A 25,635-nucleotide genomic window follows, 5' to 3' on the forward strand; every position below is an offset into this window, starting at 1 on the left:
AGTTCATATGTAACTTGGTTTAAGATATGCTTATTACAGTTGAAAAGACAACTCCTGTTACTGTTTGCTTTACACAAAATATATATATATATATATATATATATATGTATATATACTGTATATAGTAATAAAGTACAGGTTCCTATATAGGTGTGCTGTGGTGCAAAATGCTCCAAAGGAATGTGACAGGGAAAGTATATTTAATATGAATATTCTAAAGTGTGTGCATAAAAGCATTAACCCACCTATAGGACCTTATCATGTTCTACTGCTTTGAATATATTACTTTTTAGCCACATTGTGAAGCCCACATTGTAAGTATATGTGGAAAATAAATGTCAGTTCTCTGGTAGGCAGCAACTGCAAGGCTTCATGGGATTTGGAGTCCTCTCTTACTAGGGCTCTTTACACATGGACACCAACATTTTTTTGATGGTGATTTGCCTATTTTCCTTTCAAACTATTATTTCTTCTAGTAGCTGGACTTTCCAGATTCATGTGTACTTAAAATCACTTGACACACAGGTGATCTCATTCAATCTGATATGTGCAGTTAAAGATTGTACTATTTTACAATTTAACATCAGTTTCTTTGCTGTTAAGTGTCAAATCCTATGTAAATCAGCAGCATAAACCATGAAAATATCCGTCGAGGGTGAATACCTTTTATAGGCACCATATGCAAAACACAAAGAAATGATCTCAAATACACACTGCACTCACACATCTGTTTCTAAAGTCACAATGGAAATGAGGTTATAAAGGTGCTGCCGTGCTCGTCAGTCTGAATATAAATCAACCGGTTGCAATAGTAACAGTGGCTGATGTAAAAATACTTACCAGTGCATTACAGTGTTGGTCAGAGTGCATTTAACACATTTTTGTGGGGAGGAGATATAGAAAGCAAGGACTTCAATCACAAAACAGATATGTGAAGTAGAATGATGGTAGCTGAAAGGCTAAAGGATATTTCAAGTCTACGGATTCTTAATCAGTTGAAAAACTTGCATGGGGAAGGTTTGTACCTCTCCCCTACCTCAGCCACTGTTCTGGTTTCATTGAGCAAGGCACTAAACCTTCAGCTGCTTCAGTTTAGCTGCTCTCTCCATGGTCTGACTATGTTTAGCAGCATGGTTGAAAATACCATGCATGCTCTGGAGAATCAGAATAAATAATGTTAAATTGTTGTATTGCACGTTGAGATGCCCCAAATGATCTTCCTGTGATGTCAATGCCCCCTCCTGTTTCCTAGTTTTAAATGGTTTTGGTCACAACATAGCAATTTATGCTCACATTAACAGACATACAGTATACACAGGGCCTCCTCTTCTGTGTAGTTCCTAGGCTTCTCCACATAGGGTCACTGTCTCACACATGTTCACAGTCTCAGGCAGGGGCACCACTGGAGCTTCCTCAACCTTAGAAGACAACATCATACAACCATGTCAAGTTTTAGTAGTTTGATTAATTCATTCTAGGTATATATTCTCTCTGAATGTACATCAATTCTATTTGACACAGTGTGTGCATCTGTTTTTACCTGTTGCACTGTTTCATCTGTCTCTTGGGCAGTTTCTATAATAGTATTTCCTGTGTAGTGGAGGCTCCTGTCTGGGCTTTTCTTCATTAGTGCTTTAGAGGCCAACTGCATGGCACCCTCTTTCCCAGATACACCTGTACACATTCATAAATGATGTTAACTGTGGATATGTGCAATTTACATACTGGGAAGAGAGAACTCAAGAAGAAATATCATGCATACACAAACTAACTACTGTAATCAAGGCAGCCTAATACCAGCATCTCTCATTTCTGCCGGGTAAAATTATTGTTTTTGTCAGGAGTTTGGTGGCTTTGAAACAAGCAAAGATGGATATAACAGCTTTAGCTTTTGTGCCGTTACTCCTACCTGTTTCAGGAGTCATGATGACCGCCATCTACTGTAGATAATACACCGAGTATGAATAAGAACCTCATACAACCCCACTTCAATAAATCTAAACTATCCCTTTTAAAGTGATATTTTGGATTTTTGACATTATGTTGTTTATAATACTTGCCAGTAGTGTACTCGATCCAAAGCTATTAGCTTAGTTGCTGAGCTCCGGTGAGTTCTGGCCAGTTCAGATTGTAGAATAGTTCCGGCAAGCTGGCAGGGTCACAAAACTACAACGTTTTTCTCCACAAAACTATGTGTAGACTAAAAGATCAGCCATTCCACCACAAAACAATGGTCCTCGTGCATATCTGTAACCAACTTCATTTGAAAAAAAAAAACGTAAGAATATTATTCTGCATACGCTGCAGCCGGCCTGTACGCTCATTGTATTTACATTAGAATCATTGTTTTGTGGTGGAATGGGTGACCTTTTAGTGTACATGTAGTTTTGTGAAGTAAAACCTTGTAGTTTCACGACCCTGTCAGCTTGACGGAACTATCTATTCTACGATCTGAACCGGCCAGAACCACGACACTGGAGCTCGGCAAGTAAGCTAATAGCATTGCATCCATTACACTACTGGCAAGTATTTCATACAAGTTAATGTCCAAAATCCCAAACTATCCCTTTAAGGTCATTTAAAACCCATCTTTTATTAAATGACAAATTTGCAAAACCTTGTATGTCACTTATCCTACATTGACTAGTGCTGTCATTAGTCAGGCAAGACATTCTCGACCAAACAGAGTTATTAGCGCAGAAACATGTATGTATGAGCGTGTATGTATACGTGCCTGACAGTGACAGGTGTCGATGGAGACCAGGTCTAAGCAGCTTCCAGACCTTCATGGTGGCTGACTCCTCCTTATCTCCAGGTGAGACTGGGGAAATGCTGGTCGGGGATGTTTTACTGTCATGTGCAGGAGGGGTTTCAGTGGAGCCTGCCCTCCGGATGGGGATGCGGCTCATGTGAGGTTGCAGCTCACACCTGGGCGGGCAACAGAAAGGTTAATATGTTTCAACACTGAACGGTAAAACACAGCAGGCATACTATACAATGTTTAATGGTCATAATACAGATGTGTAACCATTTTATCATCATTTCAGTTGGCTTTCAGTCTATTTGTGAATCTCAACCATTGACTGACTTCTTCATTGGCTTAAAAATCTTCCATGTATGATTTAAAAACTCCAAGATACAAGGTTGGACTCACTTGCTAAATTTGATGGAGGAAAGGATGTGTTCAGGCCCCAAGTCTTTAACAGTCTGTGACACATGAAGACAGCACTGTAAGAATTCATGAATCAATATTATGCTATATATTGAATATATTGTAATAAAAACTAGTAATACAAGACATGAGGGTAATCTGAGTGAGCCAGCAAGGACAGCTAACCTCTGTGCGGGCCTCTGTGGGGCTATGAGTGATTGTTAGAGTCCGACAACCCCTCCCCACACGCCCAGGACGCATGGGGAACGGCATTTTGGACCAACTGGCTGAACTGGTTCCTCCAGCCTGGAAGTCTGGGCAGCTGAGGCCTGTTAACCAGATGAAAGGACATCAATTCAAGGAACAGAGAGAAAAAGAGGCAGCAGATGACTCTTACCCAATTTAAGAGGAGAGGTTTGACTGTTTTGACCCCTTTGTAACCAACTATATATTAAATGGGAGCTAAAAAAAAATAAAGAACACATACACAGAGTCAACAGACAGTAGAGGACCCACACACAGAAGTTGCTTCACAAAGGGATAGTTTTTATTCCAGAGGTTAAACAGAGAGGCGGTAAAAGACAGCAGCACATTCAAGAAGGTGATATTCTGTTACACAGACAAACACTTACTACCAACCGTAGTCTGGTATAGAAGGTTAGCACCACATTGAAGAAAAACGGCACAATTCTCATCAGGAGTATAAAGCAGAAATACCTGGTGAATGTGACTATGCATACAGTGTTTCCACCTTAAGCTTTATTTTTGTCATTCTGGATGAGGATATAGTTTGAAAGCTTTAGGGCTGAAACAATTGGGAAACAGGACATTAAAGTTCACAGTGAGAAAGCAGAATAAAACGACAGCACACACACTATTTTTCAGGGCGTTGAATGCAGTAGGCAGAGGTTGCATGGAAATCATCAGCTTAGTGATATTAAAGGAGCATCAAGTAAGACTTTTATGTCATTGGAGTGTAAAATGACCAGATCTGCAGAGGAATTAGTTCCACTCCTGGAAGTGTAATTATTGATTCTCTAAGAACTGAGATTTTCAGGCATATATTCCTGTTTTGGAAACATTTGCATCTATATAATGCAAAACACATTTGAGTTGAAAATTCCAAGAAAATTTTGCTTTTTTATTGTTTAAGTTGCACAAGAAATTTGTGGAGAAAGTAAGTGAGGAGACTGGTCTGACGGGTAAGTTATAAAAACATGTGTCTGTCATTCTCCTTTTTCAGGATGTCTGGTGCCAGTAATGTGAATTACTCAAATGAAGCTATGGTCAAATTTGAATAAGTAACACAAGGTGAAATTTCATTTTGACCACAGCATTGTAGAGGGGGGGTGCTGCAAGAACATGACTTGCAGCAGTTTCAGCTTTTTATTTATTTATTAAACGGTCAATAAAAGTCCTAAATATGCTCTTTTAACGTAATGCCTAAACACTAACTGCCGTGACAGTATATGTAGTTTTTGTTTGACCATACAGTATTTTAGGCCTGTACATAAAGCGGCTAAATTATTCCTGCTTTTCACTCTTTATTGCAACTTGCAATGGCTAGTTTCTCCAAATCAAGGACAAAGCAGACGAGGAGGCAGGATGAATGACCTAACAGACCATAATATATTTGAAGAGTTCTGGTAAAATAATGAGTAAGAATGAGCAGAGCCTCCAAAACCTACTGCTGACAGCAAACACCAGTCAGAACAAGGCGCACCATAACAACAACGTGACACAACACTGGAACAGACAATAGCTACAGTAAGTTAAGGCCAAATATTCTGAAAGCTATTAAATCAATTCATGATCTGGTTTATCTGCTGCTCATAAAACCTCTCCAGGTCTTACACACTCTACCTCTGCATCTTAAGTGCATCTAAAATGACTGGTGCTAAAACACAGACCGTCATCAAGTACTTGGATGGCAGCGCACAAAACTGAATTACAGTCATAACATTGATCTATAAGGGATTACTTATAGGCCAAGACAACAAGATACTTCTCACCTCTGCTAACCACAAATATATTAAATTTGACAGCCTACGAAACACCTGCCAGGTTCAATTTACACTAATAAACACACAATTGTGCTCGATTAAATAATGATCAATGTTTTCTTCAGCAGTTTGATGAAACATGTAATTAAATCAAAAAACTTTACATTCATTTACACCAAAATGAATAGTTGTACTAAATTCCAAACACAACTTTGACCTAGTCAAATTGCTGAACACCAGCCCAAACAAATGGTTTTTATAGGATATTGCTCGTTGGCAAGCGGCTCAATAAAGCATCTATTTTTATCTCAAAGAAACTCCACATGAGGTTTCTGGCAGTAGGCTACACTGTGAACATCATAATGTCAAGACCAACATTGGACTGACACTGGAATGATACAAGAACTTATTGACTTGCATACAAAAAACTAAACCACAATCATTTTCAGTGTGACTTTTAGTCACTAGAAATTAAATGTAGTCTACAGAATGCTTAGTCCTACTCTGTACTGACACAAAATATGACGATAAGTGGACGATGTGTTCAGCCCGCGACTTGCACTGCTTTTCATATAAACATTACAGGGCAAAAATCGAATACATAGAAAAAGAAACAAAATATAAGAAAGTGCTTCAAAAGAGTTTACAGAAACAGAAGCCACACTATGTTCAGTCTCATTCTGCAAACCCGTTACTCAAAAATAAAACTGCAATAAATAATAAAAAATAATTGCAACATGGCAAAAGTAAAAGTTTCTCCTTCACATTGTAGCTGATCATGGAGAGGTCCCATAAGCAGTGTGAATAGAAGAAAATGCTGCGGCTACTTTCTAAATATCAGCACAGTAACATGGTATTTTTTGTAGCTTATCACTTGTATACAAACATAAAAAGCTGCATACAACTCATCAATGTAATGTAATCCATTAGTATAATATTCCCAATATTATATATGTACTGCAAAAATCTACTGTGCTGTAAGTCCTGGGTGAAGATTATATAGCCAAGCAGCTGTCTCTCTTTGCTAAACACATTCACATACTAACCGATCTGCAGGACATCCACAATAACTACACCAGAGGACAGTGCAATAACAATGAGTGTATAAAAGAAGTGGACATAGTCACCATGACATCACCAACTGGTTTGTTAACAACCGTTTTGAAGTCTCAAGTTTGGCATTTTGGCCGTCGCCATCTTGTTTTTTGAAACCAAACAAATTTGGCTTCATCTGACTGAGAATCAGAGAATACTCCCAATGTCTCATACTTCATGCAATGTTGCTGCTAACAAAATTAGCCTAGTAAATCTAGCCTCTATCCATTCGCCATGGTAGCAGCTTGTCAATCACAAGGTAGCCATGCCCACTTTCCAAAATGAACATCATACTGCAGTGAAGAAGACTTGACCTAATGATTGGGACCATAAAATCATTAGGAAAATGTTTACTGAGGTAATAAATCCAATGAGAAACAAGGTTATTTTCTCATAGACTTCTATACAGCCAGATTTCTTCTTGCAGTCAGTGGAGTCAGGGCTGGACAATTAATCAAATTCTATTTTCTATTACCATTTTGGCTTCCAGTGATTGTGAAAACAAGATAATCGAGATGATCCATTTCACAGTGATGTTCTCATTTTGTCTTGCCCATTTTCACTGAATTACTGACTGGAATATGTTGAAAGGTTTACCAAAATTTCTCATTATTGACCAAAATAGTCATCATTAGAATTTTTGTCATAATCGAGCAGCCCTAAGTGGAGTCGCTCCCTGCTGGCCATTAGAGAATGCAGGTTTAAGGCACTTCTGCATTGGTTTCACTATCAGAGCCAGAGGCTATGTCCACTTCTTTTATGTGTAATAAGCAATGTTTCTTTATGCTTGGTAATAAAACACAAGTGAGATTGGAGGAACACTTGCACTCTCAAGTGTATTATTAATCCTAAGGTGCTAATGATGTGGCACATCTTTACACAGATGTGCACAAGGAAAAACAATATTTGAGGAAAATTAAGAAGTGTTAGCACCAGAAATATTTCACACACACATACACACATGCGCATGATCAAATAGTGGTTTCCACTTGTATTGACCTACAGTACGTGGAGTGCCAGACAGGTTTAGGTTTCTGTAAAGACAGTCTCTGGATAAAACACCACTTGTCTGGTACTACAAGCAATTTAAGAGCTCACGCTCACTCAGTCCACCCACACATACATATAGCCAAGCTCTCACAGGTTAGGTTAGATCGAGTCCTGGGTGGGCCCAGCTGGAGTGTTGGTAGGCGGTGGTAGGCTCTGAAGGAGCAGGGGGCTCAGTTTGGACAGCAGCCCGGGGCGGGGCAGAGCCTGCAGGGAGGGGAGCAAGGTGGAGAGGCTGGGGGACTGGAGGGAGTACAGACCTGTCATACTGACGGAGGCCGGGAGGGGACAGGAACCCGCTGCACACACAGAGGAAGACGAGGAGGAGGAGGAGGAAGGGGGTGAGAGTGGGGGGCGGGAGGGTGTATGGCTGTTGCCGGGAGACCGTAGGATGGAGCGGTGGTGGGGGGGACGTCTCTTCTCCTGAGGCTTAGGGTCTACAGAGAGGGAGACACACACACAGCTCAGAGACATGCGGGGATTGGGTGCACACACACACCTAAAGTGCATCTTACATGAGCCATGTACTGAGATCAGAAACATGTTCAGATGCCCAATTAATGAGATGTCAATCAAAATCTATAGTTTGCAAATTTGGCTCTAAATCCCCTTTTCAATCATAGGAACTTTCACCAGGGACTTTACACCTTTTGAGGAAAACACACACAGCATAGCTGCGTAACTCGTTTACAACTTCATTCAAGAACAAGGAAGTACTTTAGTACATCCACCTTTTTTCTTTCAGTACAAAGAAACTGGCTGAAGTAACCTTTAGTGCCTTGAAAAGTAGCCCAACGACTAAAATTACCAGGAACTCCTTGGTCAATACGCAGCTTGGGTAAAACATTATGTTAGAATGTTTTGTGAATTTGAATTTGGTCTTGGCATCTGGGAACATGGCTCATGTAGTTTCATCAGGGTAGGACTAATCTTTGAAGGTAAGAAAATGTATGCAAAGACATCAGCAGCAGCAGGTGGGGTCATGCAAGGGTCATGCAGTAGTCATGATGTTTAGGGACATCCAGGACATAAATCCATCTCTTAATGTTTCTAAAAATCCATCTTATCCCAAACCTGAGACCAACTTTACATAATCATCGCAATAAACCTGAAGCTAATCATCACACAGACACTGACACATTAACCAACCTTTAGCCCTTCTTAACAAGAAAGAGAGAAACCAGATGGTTGTAAATGTGATATTTAGAGTGAAAAAGAGAAGAGCCCAGGTACACCCATGGAGAGGTGATAGAAAATGCCAGCCAGCAACACAAGCAGATGGTTGAGTGATCAACTTACCCCTGACTGGCCCGAGTGTCTTGTTGCCTCCACGGCCACCTGTGTGCGTGCTGTTGTGCTGTATGTGACTCCGGGGTGGGGGGCAGCCAAAGGTAAAGCTCGGGGAGTTGTGCATCTTCGGGGAGGGTGTCTGGCTACTGCTACTGTGGCTGTTGCAGCGATTGCGACTGAGTGCATTCTCTGACGCTGAGCCAGACAGACAGCTGCTCGGAAGGCAAACACAGAAACCCAAATGTTACACGTGATGAATAAACTAAAAAGTGTGTGATCTATTTTGGGTGTGTAAACTAACTTGTTGAAGCTCTTTGGCGGTGAAGCCTTGCTGCCATTGTGGTGTATTCTTGGTGGAGGATGAGCGTGGATGTGTGAGTTCAGGCCTTTGGTGTTGCGGACGTGCTTGAGGATCCAAGCTCGAAGGTTTGTCAGGCAGCTGTGCTCAGACAGCACCAGCCGTGGCCAGGGGTTACACTCGGCCATATCCAGGGCTGAGATAGCCACTGCACGCCCCACCTAATGTACAACATCAATTAGTTTACTCCAGAAGTGGCTTATCTCATAAAAGGGTTTTTTGTGGGTATTTGTAAATCACCTAGACCTGCTTCATAATTTAAAAAAAACAAGGAATCTCACTAGTTACAAAATGGAACCTAAAAGGTAAATTTGGTTTGAAGGTTGATGACCAGGAGTCAATAGCTTGGGATTCAATGTGTTAAATTACCTACAATCCTTCAAGAGAGAACCACATTCCTGTCTGAATAAGAAGGCATTCCTGTGAAGAAACCACTCTTGTTATCCTACCTGTTCAAATATTTCTGGAGTGTATTTTGGAGGGAATGATGGAGGTGGTGGTGGGGTCGCCCGTCCGTTGTCATGGCAAGCAGGTGGGATGGTGTTCATGGTTTTTCCTGTGTTGTAGTTGCACTCCAAAGTGTAGCTGGAGGGAGCCCAATAGCAGAAACATGTTAAAGAAACACACATTTACAGCTTGAAAACAAATGATAATGTATGAGTTGATATGAGGTCATTTACATTCAAAGTCACGACTGAGAAAGAACTATCATAGCTTTATGACGGAGTTAAAGCTACAATGTGCATGTTATTGTTGGTTGAAGTTCGTAAACACACAGCATTCAATGTTGAACCGTCCACCCCCACAGTTCAATGAGCCAGAGAGAGAGAGAGAGAGAGAAACAGAGAGAGAGAGAGAGGGAAACAGAGAGAGAGAGAGAGAGAGAGAGAGACAGAGAGAGAGAGAGAGGGAGAGAGAGACAGAGAGAGAGAGAGAGAGGGAAACAGAGAGAGAGAGAGAGAGACAGAGAGAGAGAGAGACAGAGAGAGAGAGAGAGAGAGAGAGAGAGAGCTGTGGCTGAATTTGCTAGAGAGTGAATGAAGAGAGGGATCAGCGTGAGCGAGAACAAAGCTCAAACTCAAACTGTGGATGTTTTGTGAAGCCATTGAACTCTGACCTGTGAAGCAACCCAATGGCCTTGTGAATGGCTACCCGCCCGCTGCCTTCTTTAGACTGGCCATCTCTCTTGTCTCTTGCGTACATGTTTTTCTCTGAAAAGTTACAGCCCAGGAAATCAAAGTGGGCCGAGTTCACAGCGATCAGCCTTGGATACAGCATGTTCTCCACCTGCAGAGAGAGAAAACACAGTGCACAGGAGCTCACATGTATGCAACAAAAAGTATTAATACCCCATCTCCAAATATGGCAAGTGCACGATGAGAAACAACTTACTGAAATTAAAGAATCTAATTTCTGGAATAACAAAAATGAACCGAATTCTCCCAAAACACTGAGTAAATATAGCCATTTTCACCTGCTGGCTCTCGTCAGGAAGGTTATTTCCGTACATGAAGCATCCTCGTTTAGAAGCGTGGCCATGCAAATCCACATAATAAGCCACACCTCCCTCCTGTGGTGGAATTAACTCCTGTTCCTCCACCTGTGGTTCTGTCACCTCCACAGTAACAGGAACTACAGTCTCCGAGGAGCTTGATGAGCTGTTCTGGTCCCCTTTCCCAATCTCCGTGGTGACCCAAGCGTTTTCCTCCGTCACCATGGGAACTTCTGGCAGCACAGGATTTGCATCCTTCTCTGCATTTCGTTGGTTCAAGCTGACTTCAAGGGGAGTGAAGGGAGGGGGCTGATGCTGATTGGGGGGTTTGATGCTTAGGGGCGGGGTCTCCGTGTGTGTGGTGCTGTTACAGTGACTGCTGGAGTGTGTATTGTGCAGGCGGTTGTGTGTGTGGTGGTAGAGCAGAAGTGTTTTGGCTGCATAGATGGAAGGGTGCAGCTCGGGGCTGGGGTTTAGGTATTGTCTGTTCAAGTTCACACCCCTAGAATCAGTCCTGCAAAAAAAGAGAGACAGGTTACAATTACTTTAAAAAACTGTGGTAAAGTTTGCAAAGCAATGTCACATTGTGCTTGATTTTGTATAGATAAAGCACCATTTTCCACTTTTACTAATTAACATTTTTTGGATAAAGTCAGATGGTGAACATATGTTTGACAACCAAAACAGGAAGCCGCACACCCTGAAACACTGACAAAGTACTGTTACTGTTTACTGATACCCCTAATACATCACTGTCTGACACACAGTGACGCAGGTTTAACCTGTATCTGCTGAGAGGGTAAACACGTGACATCTGACCTGACTCTTCTAACCTGTGCCTCACCAGCAAAGCCTTTACATGTGCTTCAGTAACTGGGTTACAGTCTGTAGTAACCTGGTTTATTCAATGTCATGTATACGTGGAAACCTGTTTCCATAACTGTAGTAGCAGCTTAGAAAAAAACGGATTTCTCATGCTAGATTTCTCCTTGCCAAAGACGATTTCTTGGGCATGTAAACAGGTCACCAGGTTATAATCAGCTTTTTACATGTAAGCATGTGAATAACAAAGAGTTCACACAGGGAAAGCATCACAGTGACAGCAGAGTGGCAGGATTAAAGGAGATACCGTTATATGTAGTTATACTGCTATAATGTAAAGTGAAATTTTGGGCTCTGACACACACTCAAAAACCATGCAATGCTATGTTCCCAGTATTAGCCTGGTCCCAAACAGCTAGGTGTAAATGATGGCTCTAGCATTGGATGAGCGGTTCTCGAGAAAGCAAGCAATCTGCCTGTTCTGAACAGGCGTATTCTGAATGGGGACTGCACCAGTACAAGCACCTGTTAACACTGAAACTGTTACTGAACTGCTAATTAATGCTGGCTGAACCACATAATGGGAGAATGCAAATTACTTTTATGATTGCTGCAGCCTGATAAAAACAGACATCACACAAGCCCTATTGATAGAACCTTTCAAAAACACATTACTCAAGGAATAGAAAGATAAAACTCTTTCATAAAGAAATAACACACCGAACATTAACAAGCAATGAGAAGTGAATAAATCAATGCACACCATGCCGACAAGAGTTTAAACTATACCAATCACTGAGTCTAATGTTTATGTTGTTGTGAGGATGGTGCGTGGGAAAACAGTTGCTACCTGTAGTGTCCACGAACGACCCCGTCTGGGTTGAGCATGGGAATGAGTTTGAACACAAACATGTTTCGCAGCACATGAGCACGAGGGTCATCTCTTCTCAGTATAAAGTTGAGGAAACCGTTGAACACAAAGGATGATGGAGTCTCCCCGGGGTGCACCCGACTGCTGAGAAAAAACACCTGCAGACAGACAAGGACCAAGAGTCAGAATCACTGTTTCGACAATACTCAGCCTCAGCCAGAAGCAATTAAAGGTGTGACATTGTGATTGTGTGTTTATGTATGACTGAGTGATACCCTTTTGCTGGGGAAGCGGTGTGGTCTTGGTGTGTTGGTGTCAGGAAACAGCTTAGGCAGACGGGGTTCTCTCTCCTCTTGCATCCCGTTGCAGTTGGTCACAGTGAGCAGGTCCACTCTATTGCCATCTAGAGATTGGCACAGCAACTCCCTATGATAATACACACTGTCCGCGGCACTGACAGTGAGACACAGTGAGAGGATGGAGATTGGTGGGAGAGCCAGTCAGAAATTGTATGAATAAGAAGTACAGAAAGAAAAACAGCTTCAAGTTGAAGTGTGTTTGAGGCAGTGTGTGTGTGTTACCTGCTCGGACTGAGTTCAGCAGCATTGGGGTAGCTCTTGTCAAACTGCTGCAGCATGTCCTGGCACTCACTATAAGAGAACGGGAAGCAGAAGGAGAAGTAGGTGGTCGCCCCTCTTGTCTCCAACAGCCGGTGAGTGAACGAGAGGATGAACTGGTTATCTACAATCTGCAAAATGACAGAAGAAAGAAAGAAGAGACATTATGAGAAAGATAATAACAGCTGTCAAGAAGCCAGACTGACAGCAGCACTCTGCCTCGTTAGCTGCTGATGCCCACATCCTGCCCCCGACGGCCTCAGGGTATGTGTACATACCTCACATGTGGGTCTGTCCCGGATCCTTTCCCACCGGTTCTTGCCAGGTAAAGTGCGTACTAGAGGAGCCATGCCCTGACTGTAGAGCTTCCTCTGGTTGTTCATGTTCATCACATTGATTTTCAATATCTTCCCAGGTGCAGCACCCCGAACACTGAAGTAAAACCATGATCTGAAAAGCAAAAACAGGATTCAGGATGCTTTATGAAAATAATTGCAAGCTATTGTGATAACATCTACATAAATAATATCTAACATGGTTAGAACGTATGGAAAATGTATGATAGAATAATGCAAACACACCTGCAGATGTATAACACACACAACTGGACCAAACATGCTAACCAATTCCAAAGGTTTTTTATTAGGATGTGTGGGAACCCTGGTGCAGCCAGTTAACACATTTAATTACAAAGAAGCACTGTTCAAGTCTTTTTCTCACCCTCTCAGGTGAATAACATTAAACATTTGCTCAAATGCATCAGTTATTTTTACCTGTTTCCATTCTCGTGTTCTGTGCCGCCGCAATCTGGCTGCGTCCACACATTAAACTCATAGTCAGGGCTTAGGTTTGACCCTGGGAGGGCACTCCCACTGGGAGCTACTTCTGTAGGAGGACTGGAGCTGCCCTTGTCCACCTTCTCCACACGGGCCAGGTTCCCTGAGTCAAACTTGGAGCTGAACACAATATTACCAAAGCGCGCCTCCATGGTTCTGGGCTCTGAGCTCTTTCTTCTCCCCTCAGGTTCTTTGTGAAGTGCCAGTCAGAAGTCTGACATAGACAGCCTGTAATGGAATCAGGCAAACACAATTATAGAAGAAAAGGGTGTGCTTGTGGTGGAACATCAAATAAAATAAACTATAAGTGATATGTGCTGTGCTCGACAGTAATTGGAGAAATTGGCAACCAACTCTCAACCTTTACATATAAAAATAGGAGCAGTAAACCCCACAATAAATCTTTTTTTAAATGCAATTTGTTGCATTAGAAAAGTTTAAATATTGCTGTTAGGTCAGAACAGGAATCAGACAAGGCAGCTCATGCCTCGGTGCCTTTAATCATGTGTACACAGAGCAACAATTGACGAAGCAAATAAAAGTTGTTTGACTATGGGGTGAAAAGTCTAATAAACATCAGTATCACAAACCAATGTGTAAATTGTGACATGGAGGTAATCAAGTAGAGATGATAGCCAAGCTGATGCTGGTGTCACTTAAAGGGACCCACAATCCCTTCAAGGCTGAAATACCAGTAGATCTTTAGAAATCAGCTCAAAAGTCCAGAAACAAAAATAAAAAGAGACAAGAGATGAACAAGCAACCAGTGACTTGCTAGATTCATCTCGGAAGGATCTGTGAACATGAAAACAGTTGCACTAGAGTTTTGTATATGATGAATTGAGGGTGGACACCTTAACTGATAACACTTCGACTTCTATAAAATGGCTGACAACCACTTTTAAATGCTAGTGTCAAGCCCTAAAGTGGATCCAACAAAAACTGAACAGACCTTCAGTCTCGTACATGTTGCAACCTTGTATTGCGATGACAGTGTTTCCTCTCCATAACATGTGTCATCATTCATTTAGTCAGGTGCAACAGAATGCCTATTACCGGATGGTACTGCATGACAGATCACATTAAATTATCTTAAAAGGGACTGTAACTAGTAGAAATTGATTGATTTATTTAAATTTGATTGATTGTCACATTTTTTGTAGTTTAGAGTATTATGCCAGTTCTATATATTTGAAATTGCATTGTGTAATAAAATCATAGATTTGGTAGTAATATCTTTGTTACAGATACCCAAACAATATAATTTTACCATCTCTTCACACCAGTGATATCTGGTTTGTAGGGATATCTGGAATTCACTTTCATATAGTACAATTTAACTGCAGACATCTTTATAAACTACAAACAACTACTATAGCTAGTCCAGGGGTGGGCAACTGGAGGCCCGGGGGCCGCATGCGGCCCGCACCCTCACTTTAAGTGGCCCTCAGTACAACTAAATGCATTTAGGCATGAAATCTTAAAAGCGCAGTGTAAAAATGCACAAAATTACTGTTGGTCTGCTGTTCTTGCACTGATAAAATAAAAATCACAGTAAGTGATTATTTTTTATTTGCTTCAAACCTTCTGTATTCCTATTTATACTGTTATACATGCATTTGAGCATGAAATATGTCAAGTTACTGTACTGTAAACATATTTAAAATCGCAGTTTCATCATATCTGGTTAAGTGCATGGTCCTATGTAGCCCTGTGGTAGTGTCCATGTGGTAGTGGCTCCCTCCAGCATTTAAGTTGCCCATCCCTGAGCTAGTCAATACATTATATATTTTACAAAAGATACAAACAACGCATTGATTTATTTAAATGCACAACAGCGACAATCTGAGGTCGTTAACGAAAATACACCCATGTCAAAACTATACACAATATTTTCTACAGGTACAACCAAATATTAGCAAGAATCCTGTATCCGTTGTATATATGGCGCAGATAAATTGTTGCAAGGTCCCTTGCTTATCGTTTTTCATAACATGACTGCATATCTGCGCCGTGGATAACATAATGGCTGCTGTTTGATTTCACTAACGGAGTAATAACAACAACAGCTGACCGAGATATCTGCACGGAGTAAGGGGGAGTGAACTAACGGATGCAAGCCAGTCCGTTAACAAAACGGCCTCCTTTAACACCATTCTAATCGGCAAATACTAGCTGATATTTACTACTATGCTAGTCTTAGTGCTAAATGTCACACCGGTAATGTTACACACAGCTAATAGCGCTAGCATACGTTTCTAAGCTACTGAGGCTAACTTAGCTACCGAACTAGCAGTCGTTGGTACAAAACGACAGTCTTTTCAGCGAATACACGGTTTTCTGTCGCTACAATGTTAAGACATTCAAGCTGCAGCAGTGCTTTTATATTAGACAATGCATATTCAATCTTACCAGGCTATTTTCGTTCGATGTCCATTTTTGTTTTCAACGTCCTTCTTCACCCTCAATTCATTGCTCTGGGTGCTGCGTTCAGGTGTCTCTGTAGAAATGAACGCTGTCTGGTAATGTCATTGTGAGCAGGTTTTATTGGTTGAAACTTACTGTTGCTGTAACAGTTGGTAGAATGCGTTTTTTATTTTAGTTACGGGCTCAGATATGGCAATAAGAACAAGTTGTATAATAATCGATATTAGCAGTAGATAAGCAGACAATTAAGTGACAGACATTATTGTCATGACACGATTTGGGGGTCTGTGTTGTGGCCCTGCAGTGCAAAACACACCAATTTTACACCAAAAAGCATACAATTAAATAAGAAAAATAAAGCAATTAATTAAACAAACCAAATCGAAAAAGCAATGCATATTTCATCACATGAGACCATAGACACCACAAAGATCATACATGATCATAGATTTCCGCAGGTTCAAGCCCCCTCTTCAGCCAGTAAATACCTGTGGGGTGGACATTGAGGTGGTGCCAAGTTATAAGTATCTAGGTGTATACCTGGATAATAAGTTGGACTGGTCCCTAAACACAGACGCTCTCTACAAAAAGAGGCAGAGCCGCCTCTTTTTCTTCTTGAAGCTCAGATCTCTGGACATCTGTAGTAAGATGCTGCAGATGTTTTATCAGTCTGTGGTGGTAGTGTGTTGTTTTATGCTGCAGTCTGCTGGGGAGGCAGCATCACACACAGAGATGATCAGACTGGTCTAAAGAGCTGGTTCAGTGGTTGGAGCCAGGTTGGACACACTGGAGGAGGTGGTGGAGAGATGACCTGTCAACATGTTCCAGGTAGTCCTGAAATACCCAGATCATCCGCTACACAGAACCTTTATGGACCAAAAAAACAGCAGTGGACGGCTCCTCTGTCTCCGTTGCAGGACGGAGAGATACAAAAGATCCTTCGCTCCTACAGCCAACAGGCTGTCTCATTCTAACAGAGATTCTACCAGACCAACTGAATTTCCCCTCGGGGATAAATAAAGTCATTTTGATTTGATTTTATTTTAGTTTGAGAGAGTGGAGAATGCAGTCTGCAATGCAGTCCTGAGCATTGCTTCTGGCAGTCTTTTCTGTGTTGTAAATCTTCATTTCACTAAGAATTTGAGTTAAATGGAGATTATAACAACAATAATATAGTGTTAGTATAACTCCTGCTTCAACTATCATAGAAATGCATATCTGATTTCACATAATAGCCTCACCGTGTGCAGTCTGAGGCTTGGAGGCCCCCTGGCAGTCTGCTGCCTCTGGGGCACTGGCCATACTTCAGATGGTTAAAATGAAACCATATCATTCAACATGATTGTTCTGTCAAAATGAGCCAATGTTTAGCTGAACTGTTGTATTTAGGATGAAAAAAATGTCAAACAGTATGGAAGCCACTCTTGACTTCAGGGTGTACGGTCTGGATGATCCTAAAACAGCTCAATCATCTCCGGTCAACAAACGTGTTGGACAAGTTGTTTGTCAAGTCAAATTGTTTGGATAAATGACATACATCTTTGTTTAACTGGTTCTGCTTTTTTCTTTCTGTAATTTATTTACATATAGCCTCAGGTGACAGATGAACTGCCTCACCTGTAAACATTACTGACACACTTATAAAACCATTTCTTCTCTGGACTTGTGGAGGAAGAATCCTCTCTGATCACCTGGCAAGTTTCACATCTCCTGAGAAAATGATCTGGCTTTTTAGCTACTAAATGCTTCATTATGTTTCCATTGTGTTTGCTTCACTAACTTTGTCTGAGGTTTGGTGCTTTTCACGTTGCATACAGTGGATATTTATAGTTTTCAGGGGTTTTTATACTGAAAACAGCTGCATGCTGCAGCTATAAGCAGCACTAATGAGAGTAATGAGACTGAACCAAAACAACGAGCTGAAAGATGCCGAAACACTCTGTAGACCTGACATTAATTATTTGTTTTTTTTACAGTAATGATTATTGTGTTGTTTCTGTGTTCACAGCAGACTCTCTCGACTACAGCCCTTATATTAACTGTCCCTTCTACACAATGGCAGGCAGGAACTCATTGAGGCAAGGGAACACATAATATCAACTCAAATATTACACATGAAAATATATACAGAAAATAATAATTGAAGTGTCATACATGATAATGAAATATCTATTGTATGTAATAGTAATTAATATAATTATAAAACACACAGTACAGTAACTTTACAATATACACAAATTGAAAAATTGTTTTAAAATGGGTGGTGCTGATGAAATGTTGTATACTTTTTGTGTCATGACTAGTTCATTAAAATCCAAATGTCCTGTTTCAATCCTATCAAGAGCACAAGTCCATTAATCCCTGAGACCCAAATATGCTATGGGCCCACTCCATCTATCAGTGATGATCTGCCCGAGGAGGCGGACCTGATCCAAACCAGAACACTGATAGAGAGTCTGAAGTCATATGGAGTCTTTGAGGACGACCTGGAGCTGCAACACAGGTACCGTCCATCTTTTTCTATTTCTTTGTTTTCATGTTGTAAGAGAAAAAGACGTAAGTATTTTTAGTGTAACCTCTTACCTCGGTTAGTTATCACTGCAGAAAGACCAAAACCACATTCACAGTAAAGGAATAGGCCACAGGTGGAAGGGAGCATGGCACATTTTTCTTCAGAGAAATGATGATATCTGAACCTGCTCTTTATGTTTCATTTGCAGACAGAAGTTGCTTTTAATTGTTCTTTACTCTAATAAGATGATGGACGACTTTCTGATCAATGTGAAAGAAATCTGTGTACAAATGGTAAGACATCTGTCTCTATCTATATTGTTGTTTCAAAACTAACTCCAAATATGATACTGGAAACATGATGTTGCATTGATAATACCTTTTTATTAATACTCTTTTGTTTGGTTTAGAATCTCCTAAATATGTGACAGAAATGGTCGGAGGAAAGATCTTAACGTTCGGCTCTTACCACCTGGGAGTCCACACAAAAGGTAAGTACCAGTTTCTTTCCTCTACTGTGAGATGACTCCAGGACTTTGGCTACTTGCATTTAACAGTTGTTCATGACTTTACTGTGTGATGAATTTGATAGCAAAGAATTTCACAAGAGAAACCTTTTATTCAAGAGGCATTCAGCATTGTACATAGTGAAGATAATGGCTCAGAGCATAGTTACACATTCAAATATGGACTTTCCTCTCATGAATCTGTGCTGTTCTGACAGGTGCTGATATTGATGCCCTCTGTGTCGGACCCGGATTTCTGGAGAGGAAGACCTTTTTCACCTCCTTCTTTGAGAGACTCAAAGCTCAGAAGGAAGTCAAAGACATATGGGTTAGTTTTTTAATCTGATTTATAATGTACAAGTTAAAAGAGATTTTTATCCTGATTGCAAGTGACTGACAATATTGTTGTCTTTAGGCCATCAAAGAGACTTTCGTCCCACTCATCACAATGACTTATGATGGAATTGAGGTAATTTGGCTGAACACTCTACTGTCTGCAGTATCCCTCGGTTCAAGGTTTTATTTCATGTGTCTTCATCATTATTTTTACTGTTATTTCCTAGATTGACTTAGTGTTTGCCCAGTTGCAGTGTAAAAGCATCTCTGACAGCCTGGACCTTCTGAATAACAGCTGGTTGAGGGGCCTCGACAAACACTGCGTCAGAAGTCTCAATGGTGAGCATTAGATTAAAGAACACAACTGCTCAGAAATCCTGCAGTATTTCGCTCTGATAGCTGTACTCGTGTGATCTATGTGATTTGTGGTTTGGCCCTTTTTTCTGTGAATGTTTTCTATATTAATCGTGTTCTTATTCTGTTATTTGTAGGCTACAGAGTCACAGAGGAGATCCTCCGGGCTGTGCCAAACATCTACAACTTCAGGCTCGCCCTGAGAGCCATTAAGCTGTGGGCCAAACGTGAGTTGAACACACACTAACTAGTTCAGCTGGCTCGTGACAAAAGACACTGTGAATACTGAGGGATTATTTTGGAATGCAATTCTAAACAATGCAAAAAGACAACTTCAATCTCTAGTACTGAGTTAAGTACTGAGTGTTTATTATGATGGGAGACGTGAAAGAGCGTACAAGGGAGTGCTTTCAGACACAGTCATTGTTCTTTTTTCTTTATCATGCCTCATGTTTTTTTAGTGTCTCATGTTGCCATGGATATTTAGTTTTTCTTGTCTACATTTGCTACCAGGCAACCGCAGCTATTTTGCATTTAACAATGCACAAGTTTACTTAACTGCATAGATGGTGCCTTTCTCACAATATATGTATATATATATATATATATATATATATATATATATATATATATATACATATATATATGTATATATATATATATATATATATATATATATATATATATATATATATATATATATCATGTTTAAGCAAAATCCAAGGACAGCGTCAGATTTCCTGTAAAGGATCTTAATAATCCTGTTTTGTAAGACAGACATGGCTTTTTGTTTTTATCTTACACGCTTTATTTGTCTTCATTTTTACTTCATTTTTGAGTCAAAATTGTAGTAATGTGAAATAAAAGAGGCATATATATTATTTAGCACACTTAAAAACACAACATTGTGCTCTGGGAGTCTTAGTCTTTTCTCTCATCCTCTTATTTCTCTTTCGGCTGTAACATTTACTCCAACATGCTGGGCTTCCTGGACGGCGTGTCCTGGGCCATAATGGTTGCTAGAGTTTGTCAGCTGTACCCAAAATCCCGTTGGGTTTACTGAAAGTCCCTTGAGATCCACAGTAGTCAGAATCTGGTTAATGCCTTGTTTCCATCCTTGTTGGGTGGGAAATTGTAAATGATTACGTGGCATTTCAGGGAACAGATGCAATATGTGAGCACACTCTTTAATGTGCCCTTAGTTTAAAATTTCCTGGAACAGCTTGGCCAACATAAAATCAATCTTTTTTTTTTAATTTGAGATGTTTGTAAAAACTGCAGAGGATGATCAAATGATGTGAAAATGTTGTTTTGTGTGTCAGGGAGTCGCCAACCCCCATTAACTTAAAGAGACCAGAGACCTGGGACTTCAGCCTGCCTGTGTGGCATCCCAGGGTAAGGCCTCTGCAGGTTTTTTGTCATGAATTTAGACTTTAAATATAAAAACATGTCAGTTTATTCTCAGATATGTGCACAGACACAGGTAATCTGAAAATACTGAGTTCTTCTGCATATCCAGGTGAATCCAAGTGATCGCTGCCACCTGATGCCGATCATCACCCCGGCTTACCCGGAGCAGAACTGCGCTGCCAACTTGTCTGCCTCCACCTTCGCCATCATTAAGGAGGAGATCAAACGGGGTACGTAGTTACTCATTCAAACTTCAATTACTGTGTTTTAATTTTGGATTAGATTGCCACGATTTACCCACATTAAACCTCATGCCCTGGAGATTATTGCAAGGATTTGATTCCGTGAACACAGATGGGATTTTGTTTTACTCAGACTTTAACAAGTGTTCTTTTCCTCGTTCACAGGCCGTGTCATCACTGAATAAAGCAGACCAAACTGTTTAAAAAAGACAACTTTTTTAGCACGTATTATCCTCCCATAATATGAAATTGGACTGCTGTATACAAAATGTACTCACATACACATAGCTTTATGTAATATTCATTTACATTTCCACTACATTTGTTTGAATTTAGTTCAAATATATTTGAGTGCCCTTCACTTTCAGCTTTTCTAATTATTTAATCATTTTTCCAAAGAAGACAAGCTTAATATCTGATGTTTTATGTTGTTTATTTTCCTGAGAAACTAGATATGTAAAGTAAATTCTGCAAAATATTGACTTCTTTAACCTATTTTGTATTATGTTCAAAACACATGATTTAGTTCAGGTTGTGCTCTATTTATGCCTTGTTGATTGAATTAATTTGTTGTTATTCAATGTGCTTTATGATGCTTTAAGTTTATTGTGTGATTTTTGCTTTGATCTTCTCAAGGCTCTGTACTTTAAATGATGTAACTGATACAGTTTTGTTGTTTAAAATTGACTTTTTGTACCTAACACAAATGGTTGAGTGCTTCATGTGCAATGAGTGTGCAAAACAGATGTTTGCAATTTAATGAATCACATTATTTCTTTTATTGTGCGACTGATTTCCATTTGCTTTTAATTTGAATTATTGAATGCCAGAGTTTTAGTAAAGGTAATTTAAGAAGAAATGGGTCGTCTGTTTGTATGTGTGGATTTACAGACTTTTACTTTTTCAAAAGTGCATTGGACTGAAATGTAATAGTTGAATGCTGATTGTTTTATGGTTGCACAGACCAGATTTTGCTGTTATTAATTTCAAATATGGACTGAAGCTTGTTGAGTTGATTTAAGAAGCTGTTAATGTGTGCTGTCTGACTTCAGTCTGTTGTTGCATTCCATGTGTTGTTCTGTTTAAATAAATCTGTTGTGTGTTCTGATCTCACTTGCCTTATTTTTTTAAATTTTATCTGAAACTCTAAACATGGAGTTTTCTTGATTACGCAATTACCTAGAAACAGAAAGGTCACAACAGGCAGCATTTCTTAAATGGCTAATGACGTGGTTACCAGCTTGATTAAGAAGCAAAAAGTTGTGTTGCTGAGATTTAACATGAAATATATAAACACAGATTCGTTACAGGAGACAATTTTCCTTTAAAAATAGACAACAAAGGTTTTTATCTTAAATGAGGTGTTCCGTTTCAAGTTTATAACGACCTGATGAAGACAAGTCTCTGTCTTTGTTTAGTGATGGTGTTCAGAAAATCTTTCAACTATGACTGTTAGTAAAACAGGAGATCAGCTGAATGTAATAAGCCTGTAAAAGGCTCACTGCTGTGATGTCTGTTGTCATCGTCTCTGTTGTGTTTTAAGGCATTACATAGTGCTGCAAGCTTCTTCAGCTACAGAGAAGCAGCACCTGGAATGGTGAGTACACAGAAACAAAACAAGAAGCCAAGTTTTTTATAATCCTAATGTTTGGGTGAGAATGATTCTCTTTCATGCCCCATTGTTTTAATATTTTATTACTCTCATTCTTTCCTCTTTCTGAAAATCACGTTTGTTCCCTCTGTCAGGGTCGGCCTGGTGGAGTCTAAAATCCGCCTCCTGGTGGGAACTCTGGAGAGAAATGTGGAGATTTCGCGAGCCCACGTTCACCTGCAGTCCTTCCCTGTACGGAAGCGCTGAGACGCTGAGTAAGCACACATGACTTTATGCTTTATTTCAATTATGGCAGGGAACTCTCTTTGAAGCAAATAATGTTAATGAACTCCTTATTGTTTTTGTTCTGATGCTACACATTTACTCTCTGTTTGCAGAAACACAGTATTAAAACTATCATGTAGTAGATATATGTGTTCCACTTTGTCAACTCGTGTGTGTATTTTCATGTGTGTATTTCTGTGTTTCAGAGAGGGAATCAACACAAGATGGCTGATTGGACTCATCTTTAATACGGACGGGTCCAGAGACCAGAATATAGACCTGACCCTCAACCTCCTGTCCTTCAGCGACACTAGTAAGGTTTTTTTTATTTTTTAAATATTCTAAATTTAGTAGAAATTAAATATGTGTGAAGTTCTAAATCTATTTTATTTTGTTGCAGTGTACAGTCTGGCAGAGAGCTGTAAGGTGTATGAAGAGGGGATGACTTTATCGGCCAGATGTGTGACCAGGGACAGTCTCAGTGTGATGATCCCTGATGGAGAACACAGACTGGTCTTCAGTCCAGAACCAGAGCCCACAGCGAGCTGTCTGATCCCTGCCACTGTAGCAGCTGGTCAAACAGCCACAAAGAGGAAAGGCTGCTCTGACTCTGAGACGCCGGCCAAGAAGATCAGAACTGACAAGGTAAACTATGCCATGCTGTATTCATAAGAAAAGGTCTTAAATGTTAAACTTTTTTTTAAACTATTCCTTTAACATGCCAGGTACTTTCAAAAGTTACCTAGCCGATGCTAAAATAAAAACCATGTTTCTTGTTCTCTGCAGGAATCAGTGTGTGTGTCTAGCGTCTCACCTCTCCAGTCATCCACGTCCAGCAGACCTGCGTCCCCCTCCCTGAGCCCACGGGCCACCGAGAGACCTCACTCTGCTCAAACAGAAACTTCTTCCAAGAAGTTTAAATCTGATGAGGAGCCTCCTGAACCGAGCTGCTCTGACTCCTCTGCAGGTGTCTCCCTCAGTCAGAGTCCGTCTCAGAGTGTGAGCACCAAGAGAGCGCTCACTCCAGAGCCTGAGACTCCCAGCAAGAGAGTCAAAACTGAGCTGGTATGTAAAACTTTAAAGTGCTCTGTTCATCTGACAGAATGTTCAGAATTTCACTATTAAACTCCTTAAGTCTTCAGAGATCTATTTGCTGCCCCTGTCCCACTGTTTACATTAAAATACTGATCTGAACATATTCATATTGTGTGTCTGACCTCACTGTGTGTTCCTCTCAGGGTCCGCCCACTGTCGAGCTGTCCAACGTGTCTCTCTGTCCCACCAAACCTGCTGCGGTGGTGAAACAGACCATCAAGATTCAGCTGATCAGGTAAAGCTCGCTCACTCCTGATGCATGTCAGAGTTCAGGGAGCATCTTTACCTTCTCTAATCTTTTTATAAATGGTCAAGTCACCCATTTGACCGCTTCTTAAAAAAAAAGATAAAAATCCGTCCCCTTTCAAATGAAACTTCATACATATGATTCTACTGCAGGCTTTGAATATATCGTCCCAGATTTACATTTAGGTAAAATCGTATTGGTAATACTGTAAGTCAGTTGTTTTGGTGTCATTCAACAACACAGAGACACGTTCAATGCTACCACATAATTGCAAGTGATATTTAATTAATAACCTTAATAGTCTGTATGACAGCAACAAAGCAGCAAAAACACTATAAAAAGACGAAAAGAAAAAAATCTGACAACAGCTGATCAAGGTAAACAAATGCTTTTTCTTGTGCTAGTCTTGTATGGAGACTTGATTGGTGCCTTGCATGAAGTTCAGATTCTGATCACAGTGTCTCCTGTGTCTTGCAAATAAATAGTACCTACTGTATTGTACTAACTGGCAGAAAGGTGTTCCTTACATAGTGATTTTCCAGCCAACTTCTAAAATGTGCCATTAAGATTTAACACATCAGGTACAGCACAGAATCAAGAAAAGGAACTTCTCTTTAATTCTGTCGAGGTGCACACACTTCTTCTTTTTCCTACCTTGTCATGTGACCATTTGACAGACACCCTCACACACAGAATTCATGCTGAGATTCATATAAGGCCTCTTGTCGTGTAAACTGATCAGCTGGATGAATGTCATGTGTTTTCACCACAAGAGGGCAATGAAGCCTTTCTGCTGGCCTCGTCCTCAAGCGTAGCAGAGCATCGGCCACAGACACACTGTTCAAAGACTCGTCACTTGGTGACAGCAAAAGCTGATGCACATTAGAGTTAAGGGAGCATCTTTACCTCCCGTAATCTTTTTATAAATGGTTGAGTCTTCACGGAAAGAAAATAAGGATTTTCAATGCTCGCATTTTTCACCTTAATGTGTTGATTTGCAGAGCAGATAATAGTAGTGAGGTGCTGATTAATAATTTTGTGATGCATTT

General features: G+C 40.4%; 1 protein-coding gene and 1 pseudogene across 1 annotated transcript; one reads left to right on the plus strand and one right to left on the minus strand.

The window, feature by feature from the left end:
• Positions 1–99: 99 nt before the first annotated feature.
• Positions 100–16,103, minus strand: agbl5 (AGBL carboxypeptidase 5). The gene is made up of 17 exons (XM_059356334.1): positions 15,995–16,103; positions 13,520–13,810; positions 13,025–13,196; positions 12,711–12,877; positions 12,405–12,582; positions 12,109–12,287; positions 10,419–10,950; positions 10,062–10,231; positions 9,394–9,529; positions 8,888–9,105; positions 8,596–8,798; positions 7,557–7,733; positions 3,338–3,480; positions 3,155–3,207; positions 2,735–2,928; positions 1,541–1,674; positions 100–1,418 (listed from the first exon to the last, which is right to left on the minus strand). The coding sequence occupies exons 2-17, from the start codon at positions 13,732–13,734 to the stop codon at positions 1,341–1,343; spliced, it is 2,949 nt and encodes a 982-aa protein (XP_059212317.1). The 5' UTR covers positions 13,735–13,810; positions 15,995–16,103; the 3' UTR covers positions 100–1,340.
• Positions 16,104–18,327: 2,224 nt separating this feature from the next.
• LOC131991460 (poly(A) polymerase type 3-like) lies at positions 18,328–24,578 on the plus strand (annotated as a pseudogene).
• Positions 24,579–25,635: the final 1,057 nt, after the last annotated feature.

This window comes from Centropristis striata, chromosome 18 (assembly GCF_030273125.1).
Source record: "Centropristis striata isolate RG_2023a ecotype Rhode Island chromosome 18, C.striata_1.0, whole genome shotgun sequence".
NCBI lineage: Eukaryota > Metazoa > Chordata > Actinopteri > Perciformes > Serranidae > Centropristis > Centropristis striata.

What these genes read in the sequence shown, in the direction of transcription:
- agbl5 (XM_059356334.1), bottom strand. Translation starts at nt 13,734, where the DNA reads ATGGAGGCGCGCTTTGGTAATATTGTGTTCAGCTCCAAGTTTGACTCA. An exon ending in CCACAGAGGCCCGCACAGAG is followed by an intron (nt 3,208 to 3,337) that starts GTTAGCTGTCCT and finishes CATGTGTCACAG; the next exon opens with ACTGTTAAAGACTTGGGGCC. An exon ending in TCCTCCATCAAATTTAGCAA is followed by an intron (nt 2,929 to 3,154) that starts GTGAGTCCAACC and finishes TTGCCCGCCCAG; the next exon opens with GTGTGAGCTGCAACCTCACA.